Source organism: Melanaphis sacchari, unplaced genomic scaffold (assembly GCF_002803265.2).
Source record: "Melanaphis sacchari strain LSU unplaced genomic scaffold, SCAv2.0 Contig257_pilon_pilon, whole genome shotgun sequence".
Classification (NCBI taxonomy): domain Eukaryota; kingdom Metazoa; phylum Arthropoda; class Insecta; order Hemiptera; family Aphididae; genus Melanaphis; species Melanaphis sacchari.
The window spans coordinates 584,456-608,904 of NW_020271130.1; the positions used below are offsets into that span (position 1 = coordinate 584,456).

Sequence of the window (24,449 nt, forward strand, 5' to 3'; positions counted from 1 at the left end):
CGTCAAATATTCTTCACAAGGTGAGAAACAATAATAACACCAAATTATTATTATATCCAGAAATGCATGTTATATAATTATATTATAATAACAAGAATATTAACGTTGGCTTCTATTACTAGGTGGTATCCCTACTCATGAATATCATTTTTGTGTATTCTTTTCATTTTCTAATTTGCTTATTATGTCTATTAAGTTTTACCATAGATTGTATATATTATTTTTAATGAAAAATATAATTAAATTTAAAATTTTATTTGGTTATCATATTATAAACTGTCACAACGTACAATCTAAGAGTAAAATGTAGACTCGTAAATATTAGTCGGTCGCGATTTACCTACGGTCACGACATTGGCCCATAGACGCGTTTTCGCGATCCTGCGCTCGGGCGGCGTTTTGCCGAGCTCTAGCTTCGGCCAATTTTGTGGTAGCTGGTCTGCGACTGCGACAGCTTGCCGTTCTAGGTTTCGGTTTCTTGCAGATCACAGGTGATGGTGGTGGTGGTGGCGGTAGGGATGATGACCGCGGTCGTATGTAACATGGTTCCGGTTCCTCCGTTTCCGGACATGATTGTTCGATCTCCGGTTCAATATCGATTACCATATTGAATAGTTTGAACCGAAAGCTTTGTACTTCACGCATTATATTCCGCTCTAGAAGCGGTTCAATCACGTGCTCTAATTCCGGCACATTGGCCCAATACTTGCACAGCTCAATAATAATGTGGTCCAGGAGTTCGGCGCTGACATCGCACTGGGCCAGATTTAATGCCGCAAACGAGCCGCGCATTTTTCGTCTCATATCCACCCAGTCTGGTTCGTTGTCCGGGTCGGCTAATGCTATCTCTGCTGCTTCAACTTCTGCCCGTTTTCTATCCGCAGCACTTGGCTTCTCAACATAAGGCGTGAGTTGTACGTCCATTCGTTTCAGTTCGATCCTATCGTTGGCTTCGTTCAAGGCCCCGTGTATTTCCATTATCTACAGCATGCATTCAGTATAAATTGCGTGGTTAAAAATAATGCATGGTAAAATAACTGTTGAATAAAATAAACTATTCAGTAATAATAATACCAAATCATTTTAATCATTTTTTTTTTTCTATATTAAAATTAGTGTTATTGATCATGAAAATATAATCCATTATACGTAATATGTATAGGTTGTTTATAGTGCGTAATTTACTTAGTATAAAGGGTGAATTACAAATACCACATCATACTTTTTAGCTGTTACTATGTTATATTAGGAGTTGTTAATTATTGTAGCCCGCGTTTTATTTATAAAATAAAAATGTACTTATTGTTACTATAAATTTTAATGTTATTGGTATAAATTTAAAAACATTTATCAAATTATATTATGAAATGTGTTTATAAATATCTTAGATTTTGGTGTCATTGTATTTATCCTTTAGCTCACGAACATATTTATATTGGCTACCTCTGTTATATTATATGATATATAAATAAGTTTTGGTACCCTATTTATTACTAGTAAAACGATAAATACAAAATTGGTATAAATATTGAAAAATTAAAAAATGTATATTAAAATATAATAGTTATGTCAATTTTTTTATAAATATTATTATGATGAGGTCAGAAAGTGACTAGTTAAATATGTAAGACAGGGATGGAAAAAAATGTCAAAGGCACGTGAAAAATAAAAATATTTTATTTATTTTATAATTTAATTAATCATGAGACCACATTATAAATACTTTTTCATTATCCTTTACATCTTCTAGAAAATTATATTATAGTGACCTTCAACTTATTCATGGGAGTAAGTCTTTTTGGAAATGAATTTCATCAAATTTTATTTAAAAGACTAGAGTGTTACGACTATTGGATGAATGCAGTCTCGTATGTGTTTCGTTAAAAGTTACAAATTTTAAACCAAATATAAAAGAATTAGCATCAAGGTTACAACAAAAAAAAAATCATATCAAACAAATTAATAAGTTATGTATGCCTAATGTTAAATACTAATATTTTTAATCTTATTTTTGTTAAATTAACTACAGAAAGTGTGAAGAATTAATTTGTCGAGTTGTTTCAACAAAAAATGTGTGAGTGAGCTTTAATAATAAAATATAATGGGCTGACCTTTGCAGCATCCACTCGGTCGTCAACGTACATTAGATCGGTATCATTCTGTTCGCTTTGATTCGCGTCGTGTTGGTCGCGATGCCTAAGCACTTCAGCCCACACGGCTAGCCGGACTTCCTCGTCGCCAGCCAGCCATTCGTCCCGGTGCTGCCAGTAATCAGTTACGTGGTTACACCGATAATAAAGCTGACACCACTCGTTAATCACGGTTGGAAACCATGTCTCGTCGTAGTACCGACCTAAAGTCCGGAACAGACTTTCGCACGTGCACTTTGTCCATTTCCACTCGACTGAATCCTCGAACCGAGCAGCACTCGGCCCAGCTTGGGTAGGTGGATAGTCGTTATCGACTGGACACCGCTTCTTTTTTAGGGGCATCAGGAACATACTTGCGCCATCTTCCTCACAATCGATTCCGTTCATGAAGGTAATATTATATTTAATCTATATCGTTATCGAATCAGTGGTGTCCTGTTTATAGATTTTTTTCGATAATTTTGTGCCCTGAAATCGGCAATTTTATATATTTATTATGTTTTGGTTAATTTGTCAACTCATCAATTTTGTTTTTTGTTAATTAAGCCGCTGTTGAGCATCGCAGTTTTATTTGATTTCGCGACGCGTACAATAATATATGTAGGTGAACCTACCCAAATAAACATTTCATGCATAGCAACTGCAACCGATTCTAGCTAGATACACTATTAATTAAAATACAATTATCGTAATAAATAATAATATTAATTATTAAGGAAAATATTTTAAGATGTAAAGCTATTTATATTTATGTAAACAATGTAATTTTATTTAATATTGTTTCAATATTAAAAATTATTTATTAAATATTTATTCAATTGTAAAACCTCAGAAGAATTGAAGATTTTGTAAATGTTTTACTATAAAATAACAAACCTGGATAATGATAACTTGAATTTTTTTGACCGAGTTAAGTTAATAAAAAATACATTTTTAAAAAGTTTGGTTAATAGTATCCTAATTTGTTTTTAACTCAATTAATTTATAAGTTATAAAAAAACTTTTAATTAAATTATTATTTTTATTTTTTTTGAAATACATAAATAATTGATAATATAATTTAAAATAATAAAAATCATAAATGTTATTTAGCTTAAAAATAAATGTACTATACATAAAACTAAATTGAAAAAAAAAAGGTACAAATGAAAATAAATATGTAGTAGTTACCAAAAGCGTAATTATAGGTAATCTTTTAACTTGTTTATATAGATAAACATTTTTTTTTTTAAATTATTAAATAAAATTGACATGATATTTAAGAATATAATGAATTTTAAACTCTGAATACTTTTCAGGGAACAAAAACTATAAGAGAAAGGAGCCAACTTTGTATTTTAGTAAAATATTTATTAAATTATAGCAAAAGTTTCATCTTAAAGTTTTTATCAGCTATTGCCTATTGGATCTCTTCGCTTATTAAATAACTAACCGATTACACTAAATATACATTCACCGTGAACTGAAGAGTTGTATTAGATTGGTTATAAGCATTTTTTTTAAACTAATAACAAATCTAATAGAATTTTAATATTAATATTCAAAAAATAGTTATTTGCAATATTGTGGATATCATTAATTTCAAATTTTTTTTCATAATTATTTAGTCTAAAATCGTTTTAATCAAAATCACTACTATTACTCGATGCATACGTCGTGGTAGTGATGGAGGATTACAGAAGTTACAGTTAGCAAAATATATAGTATATTATATTTATATACTCTAAAAGTGTTAGTTTAATTTCATGACAGCTTTCAGAATTTCTTCAGTTTAACTTAATTTTTGGAATTAAACGTCATGCATGATATAGAGTCCACTTATTTATTAAATCTCAAATTAAATAAAAATACATAATTTATTTTAGCGAATAATTATAATTTATAAATATTGTATCATTTTCTCATGAAAACAATTTATGTTTCTAAAAACCAATATATATTATAATAAATAAAATCTGTTATATTCAATCTTAGAGGGGATTGTTAAATAATTTGTTTACAATAAAGGATAACTATCTTACTTATTCCACCACATTTTATGTGTTATACATGTTACATGAATAATATTTGCGTAAAAAACGTTTAATGCATCTACAGTTTTGATCGTACATGATGCTGCAAACTGATAAAAATAATCTTAGGTGGTTTTCATCATTTCCTCCAAAATCATACTTAGCATAATCAAGCTTATTTTGTATAAAAAGATCATTAAACTAATTATTTAATTCCATTTTACCATAGAAAGAGATTATGATTAATGAATTCATGACGTATTGTTAAGAAATAAATTATTCCCTAACTATTATATTTTTGGATAATTTATGTTAAAATTGTATCTCGTTTTGCAACGTAGTCATAGACAACAATGAAGACCAGTTATATTTAAATTTATTAAATTTCCTTTACAAAATTATATTTTTATTCTTATATTTTATAAACACACCGCCTCATATTGTCGAGCATTTAGTCGGTGTTTAATCGCCAAGCAGTAATCGCAGTCACGTATATAAATATAATTTCATGATACGCTTTCCGTACATACAGATTTCGTTTAATAATTTTTCAAGTTTTTTGTACATTCGTCAATCTTAAAATGCCGAAAAGTTGTAGTAGTGTTCAAACTTTATTAATACTATAAATTGAATTGTTCCGAGAAATTAATCGACATAAATACACACGGCCAAGCCGGGTAATTCAGATAGTTTATTATATTTACTACATACATGTTGTATATTATTTTTATCTATGGGGCTAAAAGGGTCGTAGTTATTTATATCGTATTACACTATACTTAACTCTGAGTTACTTATCTATCGACTGACACTAATTTTTAACTTAACTCATACTTAATACAACACGTATTTCATAGCTTGACAGTATTTGCTCGGCAATCCCGACCACTTCAGTTCGAGTTATAACAGCACCACACAAGCCAGATATATCTATTTTCTACGTATTTTAGGTCTTAGGTGTTAGTGTGCGAAGTCTAAGTTTTTATTTTTGGTATCGGGACGCACATATTACTACTTTACGCTTCCGCCCTGCACATTGACAGTTTACCTACAATAGACAAAAATATCATATATTTTGAAAAAATATGTGAATTAGGGCTGTAACATGCAGGTAGATGTAGAACAAGTGACATCAGATATGTGCAGTAGGTATGAAAATCATCGGTGCTACAACATGAGAAATGAGTGGTGGAGCCCGAGTGGCATAAACCACTCCATTTTCTTTATATGTACGGACCTGCAGCAGTGGCGTTCAATGCTGGTGGTCCATCTCAGACGACCGGGATATTATCTCCCCTCCTAAAGAGAAAGCCTATTCCGAACGAGTCTGATGCGACTACAACTGGTATTGTTATGTGACAACTAACAAGTTACAATACTGGATAAAAAAAAAATAGTTGATAATTAAACATAATAAGGTGTTGTTCGGTTCCATTAGTTCAGCGGGCTGCACTAAAAATGAATTCTATATTCTAAAACTTAACATTCTACACTTTTCTACCTAAATAAAATAAAATATTTGTTTTGTTATTTTTTATATGCGACATATTTTATTTATTTCATCTTTATCTTTTAGTTTTAATCATCAACAATGTATTGACCGGGAATTAGGCATTTTTATACCTCGGGGAAAAATATACCCAACGGAGACGCTTTATTAGATCAATACTGATTGAGTAAATTCAAAATTTTTCACTGTATTCAAGTAGTTTTAAAATTTAATTCGTGGCCCATACCAAAATCGTTGTGAAGACCGTAGCATAATTAATAGGTAAGTGCCTACACCCATGTCTTTGTGAATAGTATTATTTAAATATAACTAAGACCTAAGTTTTAAAAAACTAGACTTAATGCACATAATACTTATTTACTCGTTTTATAAAATGTAATTAAAATATTTACAAAATAAAAAAATTTCAATCAATTGGAAGTATGCGGCAGTATGCAAATTGGGAATTGGGTGGTGAATTAGATGTCGACACTTAAAAAGACACGCTAACACGTATTTTTTAAATAGCACGAAGAAGTCATAAATACAAATATTTTAATTAAATTTAAACCATCAGTGGTTTTTACTTTAAAAATATTTTTCTTTTAGTTGTTCAACCATACTAAATTTGTACTAGATTTAAGAAACAATTTTAAGAAGCATTTGAAATAATTTTTGAATTTTAAGTTATTTTAGATTTTTATACTAGCATTCATTATATTAAATACATTAAACATTTACATTCGCATTCTAAATATCACCAATTACCAATATTCCAAATTTTCTAACTTAAAAATAAGATATTCATACTTCGTAATTGAAAAATAATATTCTTTTGTTTCAGACAAAATTGAATGCATCTTATTTGTTCCAAGTTATTTTATTTTTAATATAAAATTTAGAGAGATCTCTTTGCTATGGTTATACATTTTATTAATTTTGTCTTCAATGACTTTTATTCAGTTTGTCACCGCGTATTGCAAATAATAACGATTAAATAAAGGATTTTTTTCGAGAGAAACTCGAACCATAATTCAAAAACAGTTAATTTTTTTAAGCTATGTAGCAAAATATTGTGTGACGTATCATGCATACTCATGTTCAAATAAATCTTAAATAAGTTCTTAAGTAGAGATTGAAATCTTTAAAATCTGATCAATACGTGTATGATCTAAAGGAATAATGATAAATAACAATGGATTAACAAAGAAATAACAATGAATGACCATTGGAAATCTACATGTAAATAGGAAGGTAGGTATTCTACCGGGTATGGTCCATCGTGTGAATAGAAAAGTGGAATTTTCAATAATTCGTTATAGAAGATGATAAAAGAAAAAAAATATTTCACGTAGGTATGTACGAATCATTATAACGAATATAACGGTACACTGTAATTGTATACGCATTGTTGCTGTTTCATAATATATCACTTTGACTCCGCATACGAGTTTTTTTAAAAATTTTACCAGTGATGCATTGGAGGGTATACGACATAGTATATCCATAGTCATGAGATTTTCATCCATAGCGTATACCTTTTGAAAAATAGCCGATACGCAAGTATACGTCAGTATATGTGCACATACACACCGGCTAGTACATGTATACGCATAATAATAATAATAATCTCAAAAAAATTCATTAAAATTATCCAATTTTTTGATAATTTAAAAATATTTTGTGATAATATAAAAATGGGTTCTAAGTATAAATAGTTACTAAAATACTAATAACCAGTGGCAGAACTTTAAGTAAATTCTAAGGGGGGGGGGGGGTAAGCAATGTAACACTAAAAGTTAGTTTAATAAATTAATGAACAAATAATATTTAATAACTCATTATTTTTTTTTAAATTTTACATTGCAAAACTAATAAAAAAGATATTAAACTCAACAAAGTTATTAAAAATTATATGTTTATAACTCAATTTATTTTAACACAATCGACGATCACGAATCAAAGAACACCTTCATCAAATTCGTCAAACTACTTGATCAATATTAACTAGTCCATCTCTTTCAATATACCATAGCACACAAAACGATAAATCTATTATTAATTATTTTAAAATTAATTATGCTGTTTTATTTTTCTATGATTAAGTAGAAGTTAAATTATAACTTTTAAAAAGGGGAAAAATGATACTATTGTCTCCTCAATAAAATATAGAGGGACAGTTTTCCCTTCTTTCCCCTAGATTACGCCTATGTTAATAATGACTAATAGATATTTACATAATATTTGCTTGGGTTATCTATGTACTATAGATCAGGAGTGGGCAACTGGCAGCCCGCGAGCCTTTTTTATCTGGCCTGCGCTACATTTTCAAATTGCATTAGGTATAGGTATACAATTTTAACCTAAGTCCTATTTCATTATATACAAAATAAATGCTATTCAAAATGTATATTTTGATGACTTTTTTTTTTTGCTTTCTATGTTCTGGCCCGCTATATTTAAATTTTTCTAAAAATTGGCCCTATAGTAACTTTGAGTTGCCCATCCCTGCTATAGATAATAGATCATAGATGACCTATGGGTACACCGTACACCCAATCAAAGACGGCGGACAACACGGTGTGGCCTACACCGGAGTCTAGCCGTGGAACTGCGGACGACAACGCAACTGCGTTCGGTTACTGGTAGTAGTTATATGACGCGATTGTTGTTAATACTTTTTGGGACGTAAAATAATTTACTGTAGACTATCAGGAACACTATTCGACTACTCCAACAATAATTAGTACAATAAAACCTCGATTATCCGAACTATATAATTGGGACCACACTGAGTTCGGATAATAGAAATTAAAAAAAAGTCAATTTTTGATAAACTGACTAATTATATACATAATACTCGTACAAGTATAATATAGATGTCCAGTAATTCAGCATACAATATTTATTGATAATCTAACCGCACATGAACGTCGTTAAGATAAACATTATTAAATTACGTAGGTATATGTACAAATTATAAATTTACGCGCGGATTTGTATGCATTTCAACATTTGCATATTTATTCTGGTTAATCGTATGCTAAGTGAGCACAACATTTTCATGACATATTTTTTAGGTAACACATCTAATATGAATGGACATTTAAAAAGCAAACATAAAAATACTTTATTATCTAATAAAGATAAACTAAAGAGTCCTGAGGCATCAGCATCCAAGATTCCTGAGGCATTAACATCCAAGATTCATGATATACCTTCAAGTTCCATTGAACAAAATAAAGACCATAACGTATCCAATGAAACTTTTATGGGAGCATTTAAACGACAAAAAACGATTTCAGAATCATTTGGTGTTATGGTATCGTTCAAAGAAGGTGGTGTCAAATCCAAAAAACTTATCCATGCAATTATGTTTATAATTTGTAAAGACAATCAGCCATTAAGCATAGTCGAAGACGAAGCGTTTAAATACTTTATGAAGACAGTTTCACCAAATTTTAAAGTACCCAGTCGTCGATATATTTCTAGCAAAATATTTGAAAAATATGATACAATGAAAGACATTTTTATGGCCAAATTAAAAAATGTACAATATTTCACTTTAACGACAGATATTTGGACAGACATCCAAACTAGAAGTTATATTGGTGTTACTATTCATTTTGTTGATAAATATAAATTCAACGCAGCATTATTAAGAGTATATGAACTAGACGAGGACATACAAATGAATATATAGCCACTAAAGTCTAAATTGATAGATGTTTGCACAGAATGGAATATTACCAAATAAAAAATAGTTGCAGTGGTAACCGATGGAGCGGCAAACATGACTAAAGCAATCGATTTGTCTTTTGGAAAAAAACAACACATTCTTTGCTTTGTACATACATTAAATCTTGTTGCACAGAATGCAATTTCAAGTGTCTCCAAACTGACAGAACTAATAAATATAGTGTTGTGGCGAGCGACGAACTGCGAAAAGCAACCAATGGTGATGGTAAACTCATTCAAGAGGTAGCAACCAGATGGAACAGTACATATTATAATATGTTAAAACGCTTCACTAAATTAAGCAAAATAATTAATGATATTGTGCATAATCATATTACAGCTCCATCAATGATATCCAGAAAAGAAATCAAAGATATTTCTGATATTATTAAGACCTATTGAAGCATCTACCAAAGAACTTTGTGGTCAAAAATATGTAACTTCAAGTATGGTTATTCCTATGGTGTACATGATGGTTAAAAACATCATTCAATTCAAACGTACACAAGAATTAGGCATTCAGTTAAAAAAAGAAATCATATTTCATTGTGAGAAGCGTTTTGGTTTAGTTGAAAGTGTTACATTTTTAAGCATAGCAACAGTTTTAGATTCACAATTTAAAAAGATTTATTTTAAAGATCCATTGATTGGCACTCTCTAAGACATTGAAATATATTTCTGAAGAGATAAAACAAAACCAAGATCATAGTGAAAGCTCGAGTAACAACGATACAACAACAAGTATGGAAACTTCAAGAAATAAAATGTAAAAAAAACTGTATTATAATATTATATATATATATATATTTATTTTGTTTTAGTACATGATGAAGCAAAACCTTTCAATTTATGGCAAGAAGCCAAGAACATGAATCAATGGCACAACAAGCTACCAGACGTAGAGGGCAGCTTCGGTCTGATGACATGGGGTTTCCAAATGAATTAAATTTGTACTTGAAATCAAGCGTGGCTTGGTTATCAGACAATCCTTTTCACTTATGGAATGATATGAAAAGTGTATATCGCATTTTGTCAAACATTGCAATAAAATATTTATCAACTGTTGCAACATCTGTATCAAGTGAGAGGTTGTTCTCTAAAGCTGGACTAACTTTAACTAATCAACGGAATCGTTTAACACAAAAACATCTAAACAAATTATTATTATTACAATCCTTAGATGATACATTATGGTCATTATAACCAAGTTATTATGTTTTATGCCATAATTATTTAAACAAAAAGTTGTCGTTTTTAGTATTATATTATCTTTTTTGTTAAAAATTGTTTGTTGTAATAGATGTATAAATGATAAGTTATGTTTTTAATATTTTACTCTCTTTTAAGTTTTTAGTTTTTTTTTTTTTTATAATTTATAAACAAAGATATGTTTTTAATATTATATATTTTTTGTTTAGTTTTGTTTTTATTAATATTATATTTGTAATTTGTACGTATTATAAGTTATAACTTATAATTTATAATTAAGTACTAAGAAAACCTATATAATTTATCTAAAAAAAATTATACTTATTATCTTTATCTTGATACATATAACTAATTATCTGCTCATAATAGCTATTAGGTATATTATTATTATAATAAAACATTTTACATTAAGCATTGTTATTTGTTTTTATTTAAAAATTTTATTATTAAAAATTATTCATATGAATACAGGTATTAGGTAAGTTATACATGTATTACTAATCGTGTGTAAATAATGATTTATAAAAATAGAATAATATAACAAAATAATTCAAAATAAAAATGTTCAATCTATATTTACTGAAACAAATAGTTTTGTATTTGAAGTTTACCCAATTAATTACCATTTAATAGGTATAAAAGGTATTTAGTAAGTATAAAATTTGCACTATGTAGCAATTAAAAATTCCACCTCACACTAAAAAAAACAGCTTTTAAGGTAAAATTTTTTTGTGAAAACATCGGTAAACATCGATGTTTTTTCTATGTACACCGATTTTAAAAAACATTGATATTTTCACTGTGAGAATCGATGTTTCAAATTTCAATGTATCGATACATCGAAAATCGGTGTTTAAAAATATTTGTCCATCCCTATTACCTTTACCAATACACCACTGATGACTGATTGTAACTCCGTACTCAATACATACACACTTATATATATGTATGTAACACGTAGGACCACACTAACAGGCATGTATTACGCATTAACGCATTGATACGAGCTGCAGTGCTGCAGTACATAAATTGTTGTCAATAAATATTACAAGAAATACCTACCTAGTTAGTTTCTAAAATCAAAGTACCAAAAATAAATACTTAAACGAGACCTTGTAATTAATAATAGAATCCGGCTGTTGTTTAACATATAAGGGCGCTCTCAGAACGATCTGAACATACTATTTATGCGTGGTGACTCTTTAACGGTATCCGTGCTAGAAGTATTTTTCTTAAGATGTTACATTACTCTGAGTGTTTAAAACGTGTTAAATATTAATCTACGTTAATAAACTTCAATAATAGTTTATTAAACGACATGTTAAATTTATTTTGATTCGATGTAACTGGATCACAACATTATTCTTTTTTATTATGAAATTATTGTGCAGGCGATTTTGTTAGGTACCTATCAAATAACAATAAAATATATTGTATAGTCCTAGCAAACGGTTTATAGTTGGTAAAAGCATTGATTAAAAATTAAAATATATCAATATATTAAATCAATAGTAAAAATGACATCAGTCCAAAAAATAAGTTGGTATTTTTTAAATAGTACTTATTAATACTAATTCGTGTATAGTATTGCAAATATTGGTTTATTATTTTTGTTAGATACACGATTAGTCAAATTAGTGGAAAATGAGGTTTCGGTAATATTATTTTATTATAATAAAATATTAAAAAAAAAAAAAAAAATTATTATTTTGGATGAAACATCTATTGTATTTTGTACATTAATATTTACTCTAGGTAGTAGGTATTTTCTGAAACACCACTGCAGGCCTGCTGGTCGCTACCGTAACGGATAATCCCAATATGTTATCGCGTGTGATATCGTGGACTGAGGAGTAATGAATACTCCGAACAGTAATCGTAATAATTAATATATTATGTGGTACATATTATATTCATATATACTTATATAATAAATTTATTAATAAATATTTATATTGTATAATTTTTTATACTGTACTAAATTTATAACCGACAATCCGACAATGATTGTTTAGTCCGTCGATTGTTTGTTTGGCTTTAGTGTTCGTGAGTAGACGACTGCACTGGCAATGACAATTAAAATTTAAGAATCCTCCGTTCTCCAGTAGTCGAGTCAATTCAGTCTTTCAGTCTTAATACATCTCCAAAATTATTTAGTACGCAATACGGAATACGTGAAATATAATTTGTTCTTTAATATGAGTAAGTATTTATTACATTTATTACTTTATTAGTAATTAAAAAAAAACTTAGTTGTTATATATTTGATATGTATCTACATTCTATTAGTAAGCATTATTATTTATAAAAGTATTTAAATGTACTTTACTTTTATAAGACACAATAATGCTAAATTTAAATAATTTTTTAACTATTATTGAAAATTTAGTAATTTCATATAGATGATAGTTATAATATTTCATTTAACATCAAATGCAAAAAGAAATATTAATGAAGTTTCAATATATTATGCTTCCTGTTTATCATTCTCTGTATTATTAGGTTTTATTTACCATACTAAAATATTGTAAATTATAATTTAATTCAATTTTTAAACATTAGCATTTATTTTAGAAATTGTATAATCATTAATCATAATTTGTCTATAAAAATGCCAAAAATTAACAAAGGGTCCAGTAAAAAGTTTTTTAATATTTTTTCTCAGACTCTCAAAAGAATAATTCAGCTACAAGAAACAATTTAAATGAACAAATTAATTTTAATAGTTCATTAAGTTCACCTTGTTCTTTTAATTCACCTTTATGACATATTATAACGAATAGTGTGGGTACTGCAGTTGTTGTTAATATAATTAGTGATAATTTATGTTCTGAAACAAATATTTTGAACGATTTAACAAAAGATTTTTATAATGTATTACCTATGATATAGGTATGGTTAAAGTATTGAAAATACTACTGAAACTATTGAAATTGAGTTTAAAAATTGGGCTGCCAATTTTAAAATTACTCAGTGTTTTTGAATACATTATCAATTATTCTAAGAAAGTTTAAAGGTTTTTAAAAGATTTAAAAAAATTCTAGAACTCCTTCAAACTCCCCTTGTTCATATTGGTCAAACATGACTTCTCGAACCAAATGGCAAATATTTTCATTTTGGAATAGTTGATACACTGATAAAATATTATTCAAGTGATAATATTCTCAAAAAATTAGAATTAATTATTGGTATTGAGGTACTCCCAATAGCTACAGTAGTAATTTGGCCAATATTAGCTTATGTTAAACCTGATAACTATTAAGGTAAAAAAAATATATTTCCTATTGATTTATATTAGGAGAAAAGTAAGCCTACTGATAACAATAAATATGAATATCTATATTATTTTGTAAATTAAGCTAAACCATTATTGACTAATGGGCTAATTGGATTAAACATCAATGATATAATAATTCCCCCCCCCCCCAAAAAAAAACAAAAGCCAAAAATTATACATAGTATTTTCTTGTACAAAATGTACTCAAGAAGGTGAAGATTTTTGTAAATGTAGGTGTTTTCCTTACATCAAAGATATGGCACCATTATGAACATAAAATGAATATATTACTCCAAATGTTAATACTGTTCTTTTAAGTTTACCAAATTTTAATATAATTAATTAATTTCTATTAGGCTACATGCACTTAACATGTTTAGCATAGAATGCTTTATCTGAAAAAAAATTAGTCTCATTTTATGTGCTGTAATAAATAAGACCTGGTTTGCATTTGTATATTGAATTTGCTAAACAACTTTTAATGAGTTTAAATTAAAAATGTTCAAATTATATATGGCAAGCATTTAATTTCACACAAAGTTTATGGGTTATTGAATTTGTGTAATGATTAAAAATTTTTGGTCGATTAGACAATATCAGTTGTTTTCCATTTGAAAATTTTCTTGAAAAATTCCAAGTTATGTTAAGAAAGCATGAACAGCCATTAGAACAAATTATTAAGCGGTTTAAAGAATTTGAAATAAATTGTATTTCAAACACAAATCATATTATTATTAATAATAACAGTGACATAATTATAAAGAACCAACATATAAATGGCCCTTTACCAAATTCAATCCAAGGATCTGAATTCAAAACATTCATTCTAAAATATAAATTAATCACTCTAATAATAGATTTAGAATCCAATTATTATTTTGGAATATTAGATAACAATGTTATTAAGGCAATTTATTTGTAAAAAACTTAGTTAACTATCAAATTATGATAGAAGGGAAAACATTTATTGTAAAAATGTTATTACAAGACTCCAATAAAGTCTGATAAATTTGGAATTTTTATTGTAATTAAGCTATCTACTAATTTTCAGTTTGTGTCCCACGGAGTTCTGACAAATGAAATAACTTGAAATCTAATCAATATTTTTTCATTTTTTTTTTTTTTATATAATTAATAGACGCTTGTACTACACGTATGTTATAAAATTTTTTTTTTATTTTATAGTAGGAAAAATAATAAATTTTAAATTTGATTCAAATTTTTTTGAAAAAATTGAAAATAGCCTATTTAGAAACATATTGAAAAAAATATATTTAACGTTTACAGTATTTTATTTGAGTTATCCGTTTGCGACTTATTAACATTTAAATATTTGTTAAATTTACTGCTACTGGGCAATTTATAAAACCCAACAATAAAAACCAGTAGTCAAAATGAATCTAAGATAATACACAGATTGTCAGATTATATAGGTCCAATGTCCAATTCCTATGACCATTCACCAGTGTACTTTTTGTATATTAGTTATTATCGATAATCGCCGTTATCAGTATCCTTAAATTGAGATATAATTTCATTTTGACTTATACATCCAATTCATTCCTTCGTCTAGCATTCAAGTATGGGCCCGATATTAAGTATTACGCTCATTCGAAAGTAGAGATTGGTGCTATGGACAAGGAATGTCCGCATTGTAATGCGCTTAAGTTCAGATATAATTTATATGGCAAAACAACGTTTACTGGGTCAGCTTATATATATATATATAATATATAGTTGATAATACAATTATTTGTATACATTTTTGAAGAAGCTTCAATTTGAACAAAATTTTGTATTTTAAAGATGAATAATTTTTACCTATAATACTAAAGAATAAAGAACATAATATAGAATAACCCAGATAGTAATTTTATTATTTTAACATTATAATAATTTTTAAGTTAGACGATTTTTATAATATTTTAATTAACACATTTTTAAAATATCTTATAGCAATTAAAAAAAAATAATACTTTTAAATGTTTTTTTAATGTTTTAATCTAATTTTTTTTTAAGTAATATTTAATATTAAATTAAACTAGAACATTAAAATAACATTTGGTTAATAATATAAAATAACTTTAAGACAACAATTTTTAATTTAAAATAATATTTTAGTCTAAATGTTTTGAATCTATTTCAATATTTTATTAAATCTAATCAATAAATTATAATTTTTAGTTCAAATTAAAATATGATTTAAAATTAGACAAGAGAATATTATATTAGATCAATATACTATTTCACGGAAGAAACTCATAGGCCGCGCGCACATTGTATACGAATTTGTTTCGTACAAAAACGTACGAATACTGGTCGTACGAATTGATTGCGCACACTGAATACGTTTTTTTTCCGTAAAATAGTCAGTGTTCCGGCGATATCGCAATCGTGACGTCCTTAGAACGCAATGAATAATTTGTACCTTCAAGATAATTCTCTTCTAATCCGGAGACGGCTGCGTCGTCGTCATTATCGTAGAACCGAATGGGTACGGGAAATATATTTAAAAAGAAATGAATTCGGTGAATTTCATCATATTATGGAAGACTTATATAATGACCACATACTGTTTCATGGCTATTTACGCATGAAGAAAGAAACTTTTGAATATATTTTAAACTTTATACGACCTAACCTGACAAAATTCAGTAACTTTCGCGACACAATATCTCCTGAGGAACGATTAATAGTAACTTTGAGGTAAGGAAATAATATATTTAATTATAAAAATAAAAAATTCAACACTTAAATTTTTTTTTAATAATTATCATATGATTTTTATTGATAAGACCTCCTCATTAAAAGCAAAACATATACATATAAATTAACTAATTATTATTGTTTGGGTTGAATTGCGTGACGTAGCGAGTAAGATCATCTTCTGGCAATTGTTGAAAAACACTGTATTGACTCGAATCACTAGAATTATCATATAATCCCATCGATGTTATAGAATGTTGCTCATCCATAAGAACTTGCTGTAATTTTGCTCGTACCATTAGTTTGCGATGTTTAGGGATATCTTTTAAAAATGGTAGAAGGCTCATTAGAAACTGAGCATCAGGATCATTTGCACTTTTTTGAAAGCATTTTAACTTTTCTTCTTCAATTTGCAATAGTCTTGTATCAATATCATCTGCCTGACTCCTTTTAATTTTTTTTTTTAATGGAGATTTAAATGTTTTCTTTGGAGTTTGTTCGTTATTTACTTCCGGCGATTGACAGTGGGATGACGAAGCCGTATAGTTTGAACTTTTACTTGTTTGTGTCAATACCTCCTCATCAGATAAGTCACTGTTATCGGGAACGCTACTTTTAAGATCCCTTCGAGACATTGTACCTCGAAGAAACAACAGATTCTTAAAATAAGGCCATCTGGAGTCAGTTTCTGAAACAGCTGCTTGACCAGATTTTTTGCTGTTGACTTTTTTAAGTTCTTTCCCGAAAGTGTCTCGTAATCCTCGCCACTTTTTTTTTAGCTCATCAACTGAAATTAAAAATACATACTTGTAAAATCAATACATTCCTCGTGGTCCATTTCCCCAGCCCCCAAATTTGAATTTTCTAATTTTTTCCCAGCCCTTCACTCGGAATCTAAAATGTTTATTATTTCAGGTTTTTAGCCACAGGTTCATCGTTCAGAGCTCTGGCATATTCATTTAGGATTTCAGACAATACCATTGGTTGTATTACACATGAAACATGTAAAGCTATTTGGGAAAATCTTTCTGCCATTCATATGAAGTTTCCATCAAGCGAAGATATGGACAATATTACTAATGATTTTTGGACCAAATGGGGATTTCCTAATTGCTCTGGTAGCATTGATGGTAAACATATACGGATTAACGCACCAGTGCATTCTGGTAGCGTGTTCCGTAATTATAAGTGCTTTTTCTCAATTGTATTGCAAGCTGTTGTGGATGCAAACTATAGATTTCTTGCTATAGATGTGGGAGCCTATGGTAAAGAGAGTGACGGTGGAATATTTTCGCATTCAAATCTTTCACAACAATTGGAAAATGGTGCTCTCAACGCAAACCAAGAAAAAGTATTACCTGGAAGTAACATAGCTTTGCCTCACTTCTTAGTTGGTGATGAGGCTTACCCGTTAAAAACATATCTAATGCGCCCTTATCCGCAAAAAAATTTGGGCCCAGAAGAAGAAATATTTAACAAACGCTTAACAAATGCAAGGCAAGTTGTTGAGTGTGCCTTTGGTATTTTGAGTAGCAAGTGGCGATTGTTATTAAAAGCAATTGAGGTAAATCCCGACCGTGCGGATGTCATAATAAAGTGTATATGTTTACTTCATAATATTATAATTGATAAGGAAGGTATTCATGATTTATCTACGGAAATACGGCGACCACTAAATGAGAACAGAAATAGATTCATGACTGCAGGAGAGAATAGAAGCGCATCGAGAGCTCGGTATGTCAGGGAAACACTTAAAAACTATTTTTATCAAAATAGGTACATTTAATAATTAATTATCATATACTCCATCTGTTTATCATAAATCAACGTAATAAACAATATATTTTAATAAATTGTATAGTATTTAGTAAAATCTAATAAATTAGTATTATCTAATATTATTAAAAGATTTAGTATTAAATAAATTTAATAAATTGTATTTACCAGGTATTTCCATTTCTTCGGATATTTCTCGCCATGCCTTGCGATGAAGGTCACGTAAGTGATACCTTGAATCGCTTTGATCCCACAAACACATATGTTGGTAAATTAAATTAATAAATTTTTCGTTATCCATTTTATTTAATTTATTAATTTATCCATTGCCGGCGTACGAACGTTAATGAAATCCGGACAAGTTCGGATTGTTTTCGTACGTCAAAGTTACACGTACGTCTGCGTACGAACAAATCGCACCCAGTCTGCGCGCTCACATAGTATTTGATAGGTCGGGATCGTTCGTGCGTGTACGTACAAGTTCGCACGAATCAAATTCGTACGAAAACGCATCCAATGTGCGCGCGGCCATATAGGTTACAACACAACTATATTATTGCTAGTACGAAGAAAGGAATATAATTATTATATTTTCGGGAAAATAATAATTGCAATAAAGCGAGGTATAGGCACCACATCTTATTAAATGATCTTTCGATGACAATGCTATCGTCATTATAAAATCTGAAGTATGTATTATAATATAACTACATTATAATATACTTAATATATACTTCCCGTCTACTCCGTCGCCCGTCTTAAAATCTAACCATTGGTTAGATAAAGAACTCAACAGCCGCACTTAAAAGGGTAGGCAGTGGGTATAAGTTATATCGTATAACTGCCACAACCAGAGCCGGCGATAGAAGTATTGGTGCCCTTACCCCCACTTAGTTTGAGTAGTAATCAAATTAAGTTTTTTAGTAAGATTAAATAAAAATATTATATATTTTGTAATCTATATGTTGATAATAATAATTAAAATATAATATTATTATAAATAGACCAATGCTGCCGTGTCGAGCTATTGTTAATACGTTGCACGAATTATTGTGCGATAACAACCATCACATACTCTTTAGCCTACACACTTCTGTATAATATAGAAATATTATATAGAAATCTATGATTTAGCCACTACGGTCGTCGCTGCCGCCCCAATCATACGATGAAAATCTTTGTACAACATTATAGCTTCTACTGCCATCTGCCACCGCCGCCAATAATATGATGTAACTTATTTATTAGATAGATGCCACGAAAACATGATTTTATAATAATAAATGACGTGCAATTCACCATGTTATATCGACCGTTGCACCGCAGCTACCTTGCACAATCATTGTTCATACTAAGTAATATATTATTGTAATATACAACATTATAATATAATATACTAGGTAATTATTATTTATCAAAGTATAATTATTAACATAAATATAAAATCAAATATATTATTTCACGCAGCCACTCAGCTACTTATTTTTAAGACAACCAGAGAACGGAATTTATTGTTTATAAAAAACCAAAATATTATATTATGTTAATTAATTTTATATTCAGTTTTAGTTACCTATACTTGGTCAATAATATAGAAAATTATACTTTTTAGGTAGGTATTATATTTGTATAGAAAAAAATGAACTATAGTATATATGGTGTGATAGCGTAGGTACCGTTTTGTATCATATTTTCATTTTAAATCTAGTACCTAGTATGTTATACATCCTTAGTTAAGAAATTCGTTAGGTATTTAAATTTTTATAGGTAACTAAATTTGCAATGAAATGAACAAAGCTTGGGTACAGATTATGTACCTACCTACATAGATGTTAAAATGTAGCTGTAAGCAGTATGACAAATTATATGTGTGGCAATTTATTATTAAAAATAAAAAAACGATTTCATCTGAAAAACATTTACCTTACGCCTTTACGCTCTGTTAAATACTTATACCTTTCTTGTTATTTTATTTTTATTTTTATTTTTTTCTACTACTTTCTAATACTTCCTCAATTGTTCTTATTGTTCTTTTTGTAACAGATTGAATAAAACATTTAATAAACAAAAAAAAAAAATTGTTTTACAGTTTTATTGTCTGTTGTAATGTCAATTGTAGTTGAGTTATTATATTTTTCAAGGTGGTTGCTTTACCTCTTTGTTTTTTACTTACTTTATATTTGAAATTATATCTATCATTTAGAGAAAAATAAGTAATTAATGTACATCTTTCATTAGTTATATTATTAAATTTGTATAATACTTTTATCGTGTGATTCATATTTATACTTAAATTAGTAAATAGTAATCATTTACCATTTAAAATATATTAATATTGAAATAGGATTATGTATATAAAAGTGTAAGAAGGCATTCTCTATACTTGGAATTTTCAAATGGTTAAACAAAATTAGAATATATACATTTTTTCTTGATACTGATAAAAATGAACAACAATTTAAAAAATCTTCTGAGAAAATGGTTTGTGAAGGTTTGAGTTTTATAAATGTATTTATATAATAAAGTGACACCCAAGGGGTAGTGTAAATTATTATGTACATTTTAATAAGAAAAAATGTTAATCATAATATTTTTCAATTTCTGTAGTAGGTACTTATTTAATCTAATTGTGAGCATATTAGTTATTTGTTAAAATTATTAAAAGTGGTAGATCTTAAAGGAGAAAGATTAGTCAAGGAATAAATCTTGAGGAAATATATTGTAGCTATGAATTAGTTAAAAATATTTCTTATAGACAAACAAATATGCCAATGGAAAGTAGAATTGTATATAAAAACATGTCTGCAGTAATTAATATTTTTAATGTATTGCCAATAGTGTTTAAAGGTTCTGTTGATAAATTACTATCTATTTTACCATTTTAGTCATTAAATTTGTAATATCATAATCAATATTAAATTTATCATCACTGCATTTTTCTATTAAGTTCTTTGCTAATTAGACTGTAAAGTATTAAATTTTCATGGTGAAGTTAATGGTCTATTAAAGGGCTTAAAGAAGTTAGAACATTGTTTAAATACCATCTCATATTTCTTAGGAAATTTGTATTGTTGAATCGGGACATTATCACCATTTTGGTCTAAAAAATGGAATTTTAAAATATACTCAAACAAATATTAATGATATTAAGGTCATACATATCAATGGAATATCTTTGACAAGAAGTAATTAACGTTTTGGCCTATATTAGCATACATTATTATTAATAGTACATTAGTTCATCAATTCAAGATGTTTTTTAATTGGCTTTTAATATGGTAAAGAGAAATCTTGCAGTAGCAATGGCTTTATACTAGATATTGTAAAGGAAGCTAAAGAACTTATTTTAAATTGCATTGCAAAAAGTAATATTAATATAAGTATTATTTGTTATAAATTATAATAAGAAATAAGAAATATATTTAAAATAAATGCAAAAAGTTCCAGATAAAATGAAAGGATTTTTAAAGATACTTATAGCAAATTTTACAATATTTTTACAATAGACGAAAAAAGTTCTTAAAAAATATATTATTGTAAATTTCTTACAACATTATATAAAATTTTTTTTTTTGATTATGATGTACATGTATTTTTTGGTGACAATATTTTGGGAATAATTCATCAATTTATACTACAAAATATTAACATATTTTAAATGTTTTAATACAAATAGATATAAATTCAGTTTTAATTAATAAATAATATGATGAAAATACTTACAAATTATATTGAATAGACTTGTAAAATGTAGGCATTTAACAAGAATAGTAAAAGTGCATATAGCATATTTTTACCCTCAAATGTTGTACACTTAACTGATACTTATTTTTTGAAAATGTTTTACTTTATATAGTTCATTTGTAGCACTAATACTTAATTTTAAAATTATTTTTATTTTTTTATGTATTTGATAATTTATTTTTAGTTCTTCATGTTGACCCACATTAACTAAATGTCTGGATAAGTGTGACTCTACTGCTCTACATTAATTTAAAAAATAGTATAATTTGTTAAAATGTTTACTGTACCTAACATTAAATAAAAGATAAATCTACATATATATCTAATGTAATTTTTAAATGTTGAAATATTCATTTATTAAATATTGATATGAAAATTGAAAACTTGGGAATAGGTACCTATTAAATTCTGGAACTTTGAAGTTAATTAGTGAGAGTAAAGGATGAAATTTATTTTACTAGTTAATAAATTGTTCAACATTTTCTCACTCAAAACATATTTGTTTTCTTTTTTCTCAAGCTCTTGTGATACTTGCTGAAACTTTAGAAAATGTAAATAAGATGAAATATACACTAAATTATTTAAAATATTAAACCAATTAAAGCTTGGATTTAATCTGACTTCAATATCTTATGATTTTTGACGAGAAATATTTAAATCTATAAAAAATTAATATAATTATAGTTTATGACTGTCTTAATTATTTTTCAAAAAATATTACATGTTTACAGACATGTAAAATATTTTACATAACTAATTGTTGTATAAAACCTTTTATTTTTAATTTTTAAAAATTTCTCCCTTAGCTACATCTAAATTATTATAACTGAATCGTTCAAAAATGTCTGAAGTATCTTGAAACTAGACACATAATTTTAGTATAACTTGAATGTAACCAGTTATCACTAATAGAGTGACTTTTCTATCACAATGTAAATGTATAGTTTGTTATAAGTATGTTTATAATTAATGTATAAATTAAACTGATATCAATAAATAAAACACCAACTTAATTTAATTTAAAATAATTGTTTTTATTGTCTTGAACAACACAATATAATATAATATTAATTTATCAGTATTATTATTAGGGCCAGGATTTATATGCATTTGCATGTTTTTTCTAAACAGGCTAAAAAATAACTAGGTAAGCTTTAAGTTTGATTTGTTGTCAATAGATCCGAAATATAAAGTTTTATTTTAGATATTTTTGCTTATTTTAAATAAAATAACATAGTTATGTCCATGTAATTTGGCGAAGTCGTTTTATTATCTTATCTAAAACCCATCGAGACAAGTAGTTATCTTTATGAGTAGGTTTTAGTGAATCATATAATAGTCGTGTTTGTCATGATTAGAGTGTGCGTAACTTTCATTGGATTTTATTTATTTTTATATTTAATGAAATAAAAGACTTTAATCGATTTTTTTGCATATTTTTTATTTTATAGTGCATATTTTTAAGGATTTTAGAGCATACAAATCCAGGCCCTAATTATTATAATGGCAGTATAATTTGGACTGAATTGACATGGAAGTGGTATGCGATGTAAATGTGTATATACATTTAAATTTAATTGTATTATTTTAAACAAGTGGTTTTTGCAAAGTTATATATCAATATAAATTTGTTGGATAATTAATTTTAAAAGTAAGTTAATGATTGTCAAGATATACAATAATAAAACTAATATTATTTTTATAATATAATAATAATAATATGTTATACATAAAGATACTTAAAAAAGTTAATTGAAAAATTACATATTTAACCGATTCTTGTAAAAAATAATTGTAAAAATACATATTTAAATAATGTTTAGAAAACTTAACTGTAAAAATATACATTTAAAAAATTCTTTTAACTTAATTGTAAAAATACATATTTAAAATATAAATAATTGATATTGCTAATTTAAAATGTAATAATATGTATAGCACAGTATTTATTGGCATGTTATACTTGTTTATTACTGCCCAACTTTTACATACATATTTATACTAATTTTTTAGAACTTATAAAATATAAAAAAGTTTTCTTAAATTTTGCTAATTAAAGATTTTAAAATAAATTGTTATTTATTTAAAAAAAAAAAAATAAACTGTCGTTACTAAAAATGTAAGCTTTAAAAAAAAAATTAACATACTTAAATAGAAATATTTATTTTCCAAAAATTATTAAATTCTTAATTATCATATTACTAATTCCTTAAACTCAATACATAATATTTTTTGAATCAAAAATTAACATTTTATTTTAATAAAAATAATTGACATAATATCAATACACAATTCTTTTATTAACTATTATTTAACAGTTATTTACATTACATTTTATGTAGTAAAAT

General features: G+C 27.3%; 3 protein-coding genes across 3 annotated transcripts; 2 read left to right on the forward strand and 1 right to left on the reverse strand.

Moving 5' to 3' along the window:
- Positions 1-336: 336 nt before the first annotated feature.
- On the reverse strand, positions 337-2,537 carry LOC112595120. The gene is made up of 2 exons (XM_025340212.1): positions 2,112-2,537; positions 337-981 (listed from the first exon to the last, which is right to left on the reverse strand). The coding sequence occupies exons 1-2, from the start codon at positions 2,535-2,537 to the stop codon at positions 337-339; spliced, it is 1,071 nt and encodes a 356-aa protein (XP_025195997.1).
- A 6,208-nt stretch (positions 2,538-8,745) lies between these two features.
- Positions 8,746-10,050, forward strand: LOC112595121. The gene is made up of 3 exons (XM_025340213.1): positions 8,746-9,117; positions 9,540-9,651; positions 9,749-10,050. The coding sequence occupies exons 1-3, from the start codon at positions 8,746-8,748 to the stop codon at positions 10,048-10,050; spliced, it is 786 nt and encodes a 261-aa protein (XP_025195998.1).
- A 7,570-nt stretch (positions 10,051-17,620) lies between these two features.
- Positions 17,621-18,639, forward strand: LOC112595122 (protein ALP1-like). The gene is made up of 2 exons (XM_025340215.1): positions 17,621-18,145; positions 18,529-18,639. Exons 1-2 carry the CDS (start codon positions 17,621-17,623, stop codon positions 18,637-18,639), a joined length of 636 nt encoding a protein of 211 aa, XP_025196000.1.
- The last annotated feature ends 5,810 nt before the right edge of the window (positions 18,640-24,449 follow it).

What these genes read in the sequence shown, in the direction of transcription:
- LOC112595120 (XM_025340212.1), bottom strand. Translation starts at nt 2,537, where the DNA reads ATGAACGGAATCGATTGTGAGGAAGATGGCGCAAGTATGTTCCTGATG. An exon ending in ACCGAGTGGATGCTGCAAAG is followed by an intron (nt 982 to 2,111) that starts GTCAGCCCATTA and finishes TGCATGCTGTAG; the next exon opens with ATAATGGAAATACACGGGGC.
- LOC112595122 (XM_025340215.1), top strand. Translation starts at nt 17,621, where the DNA reads ATGAAGTTTCCATCAAGCGAAGATATGGACAATATTACTAATGATTTT. An exon ending in TGTTATTAAAAGCAATTGAG is followed by an intron (nt 18,146 to 18,528) that starts GTAAATCCCGAC and finishes TGTATTTACCAG; the next exon opens with GTATTTCCATTTCTTCGGAT.
- LOC112595121 (XM_025340213.1), top strand. Translation starts at nt 8,746, where the DNA reads ATGAATGGACATTTAAAAAGCAAACATAAAAATACTTTATTATCTAAT. An exon ending in CAGTTTCACCAAATTTTAAA is followed by an intron (nt 9,118 to 9,539) that starts GTACCCAGTCGT and finishes TGCAATTTCAAG; the next exon opens with TGTCTCCAAACTGACAGAAC. An exon ending in GGTAGCAACCAGATGGAACA is followed by an intron (nt 9,652 to 9,748) that starts GTACATATTATA and finishes AATGATATCCAG; the next exon opens with AAAAGAAATCAAAGATATTT.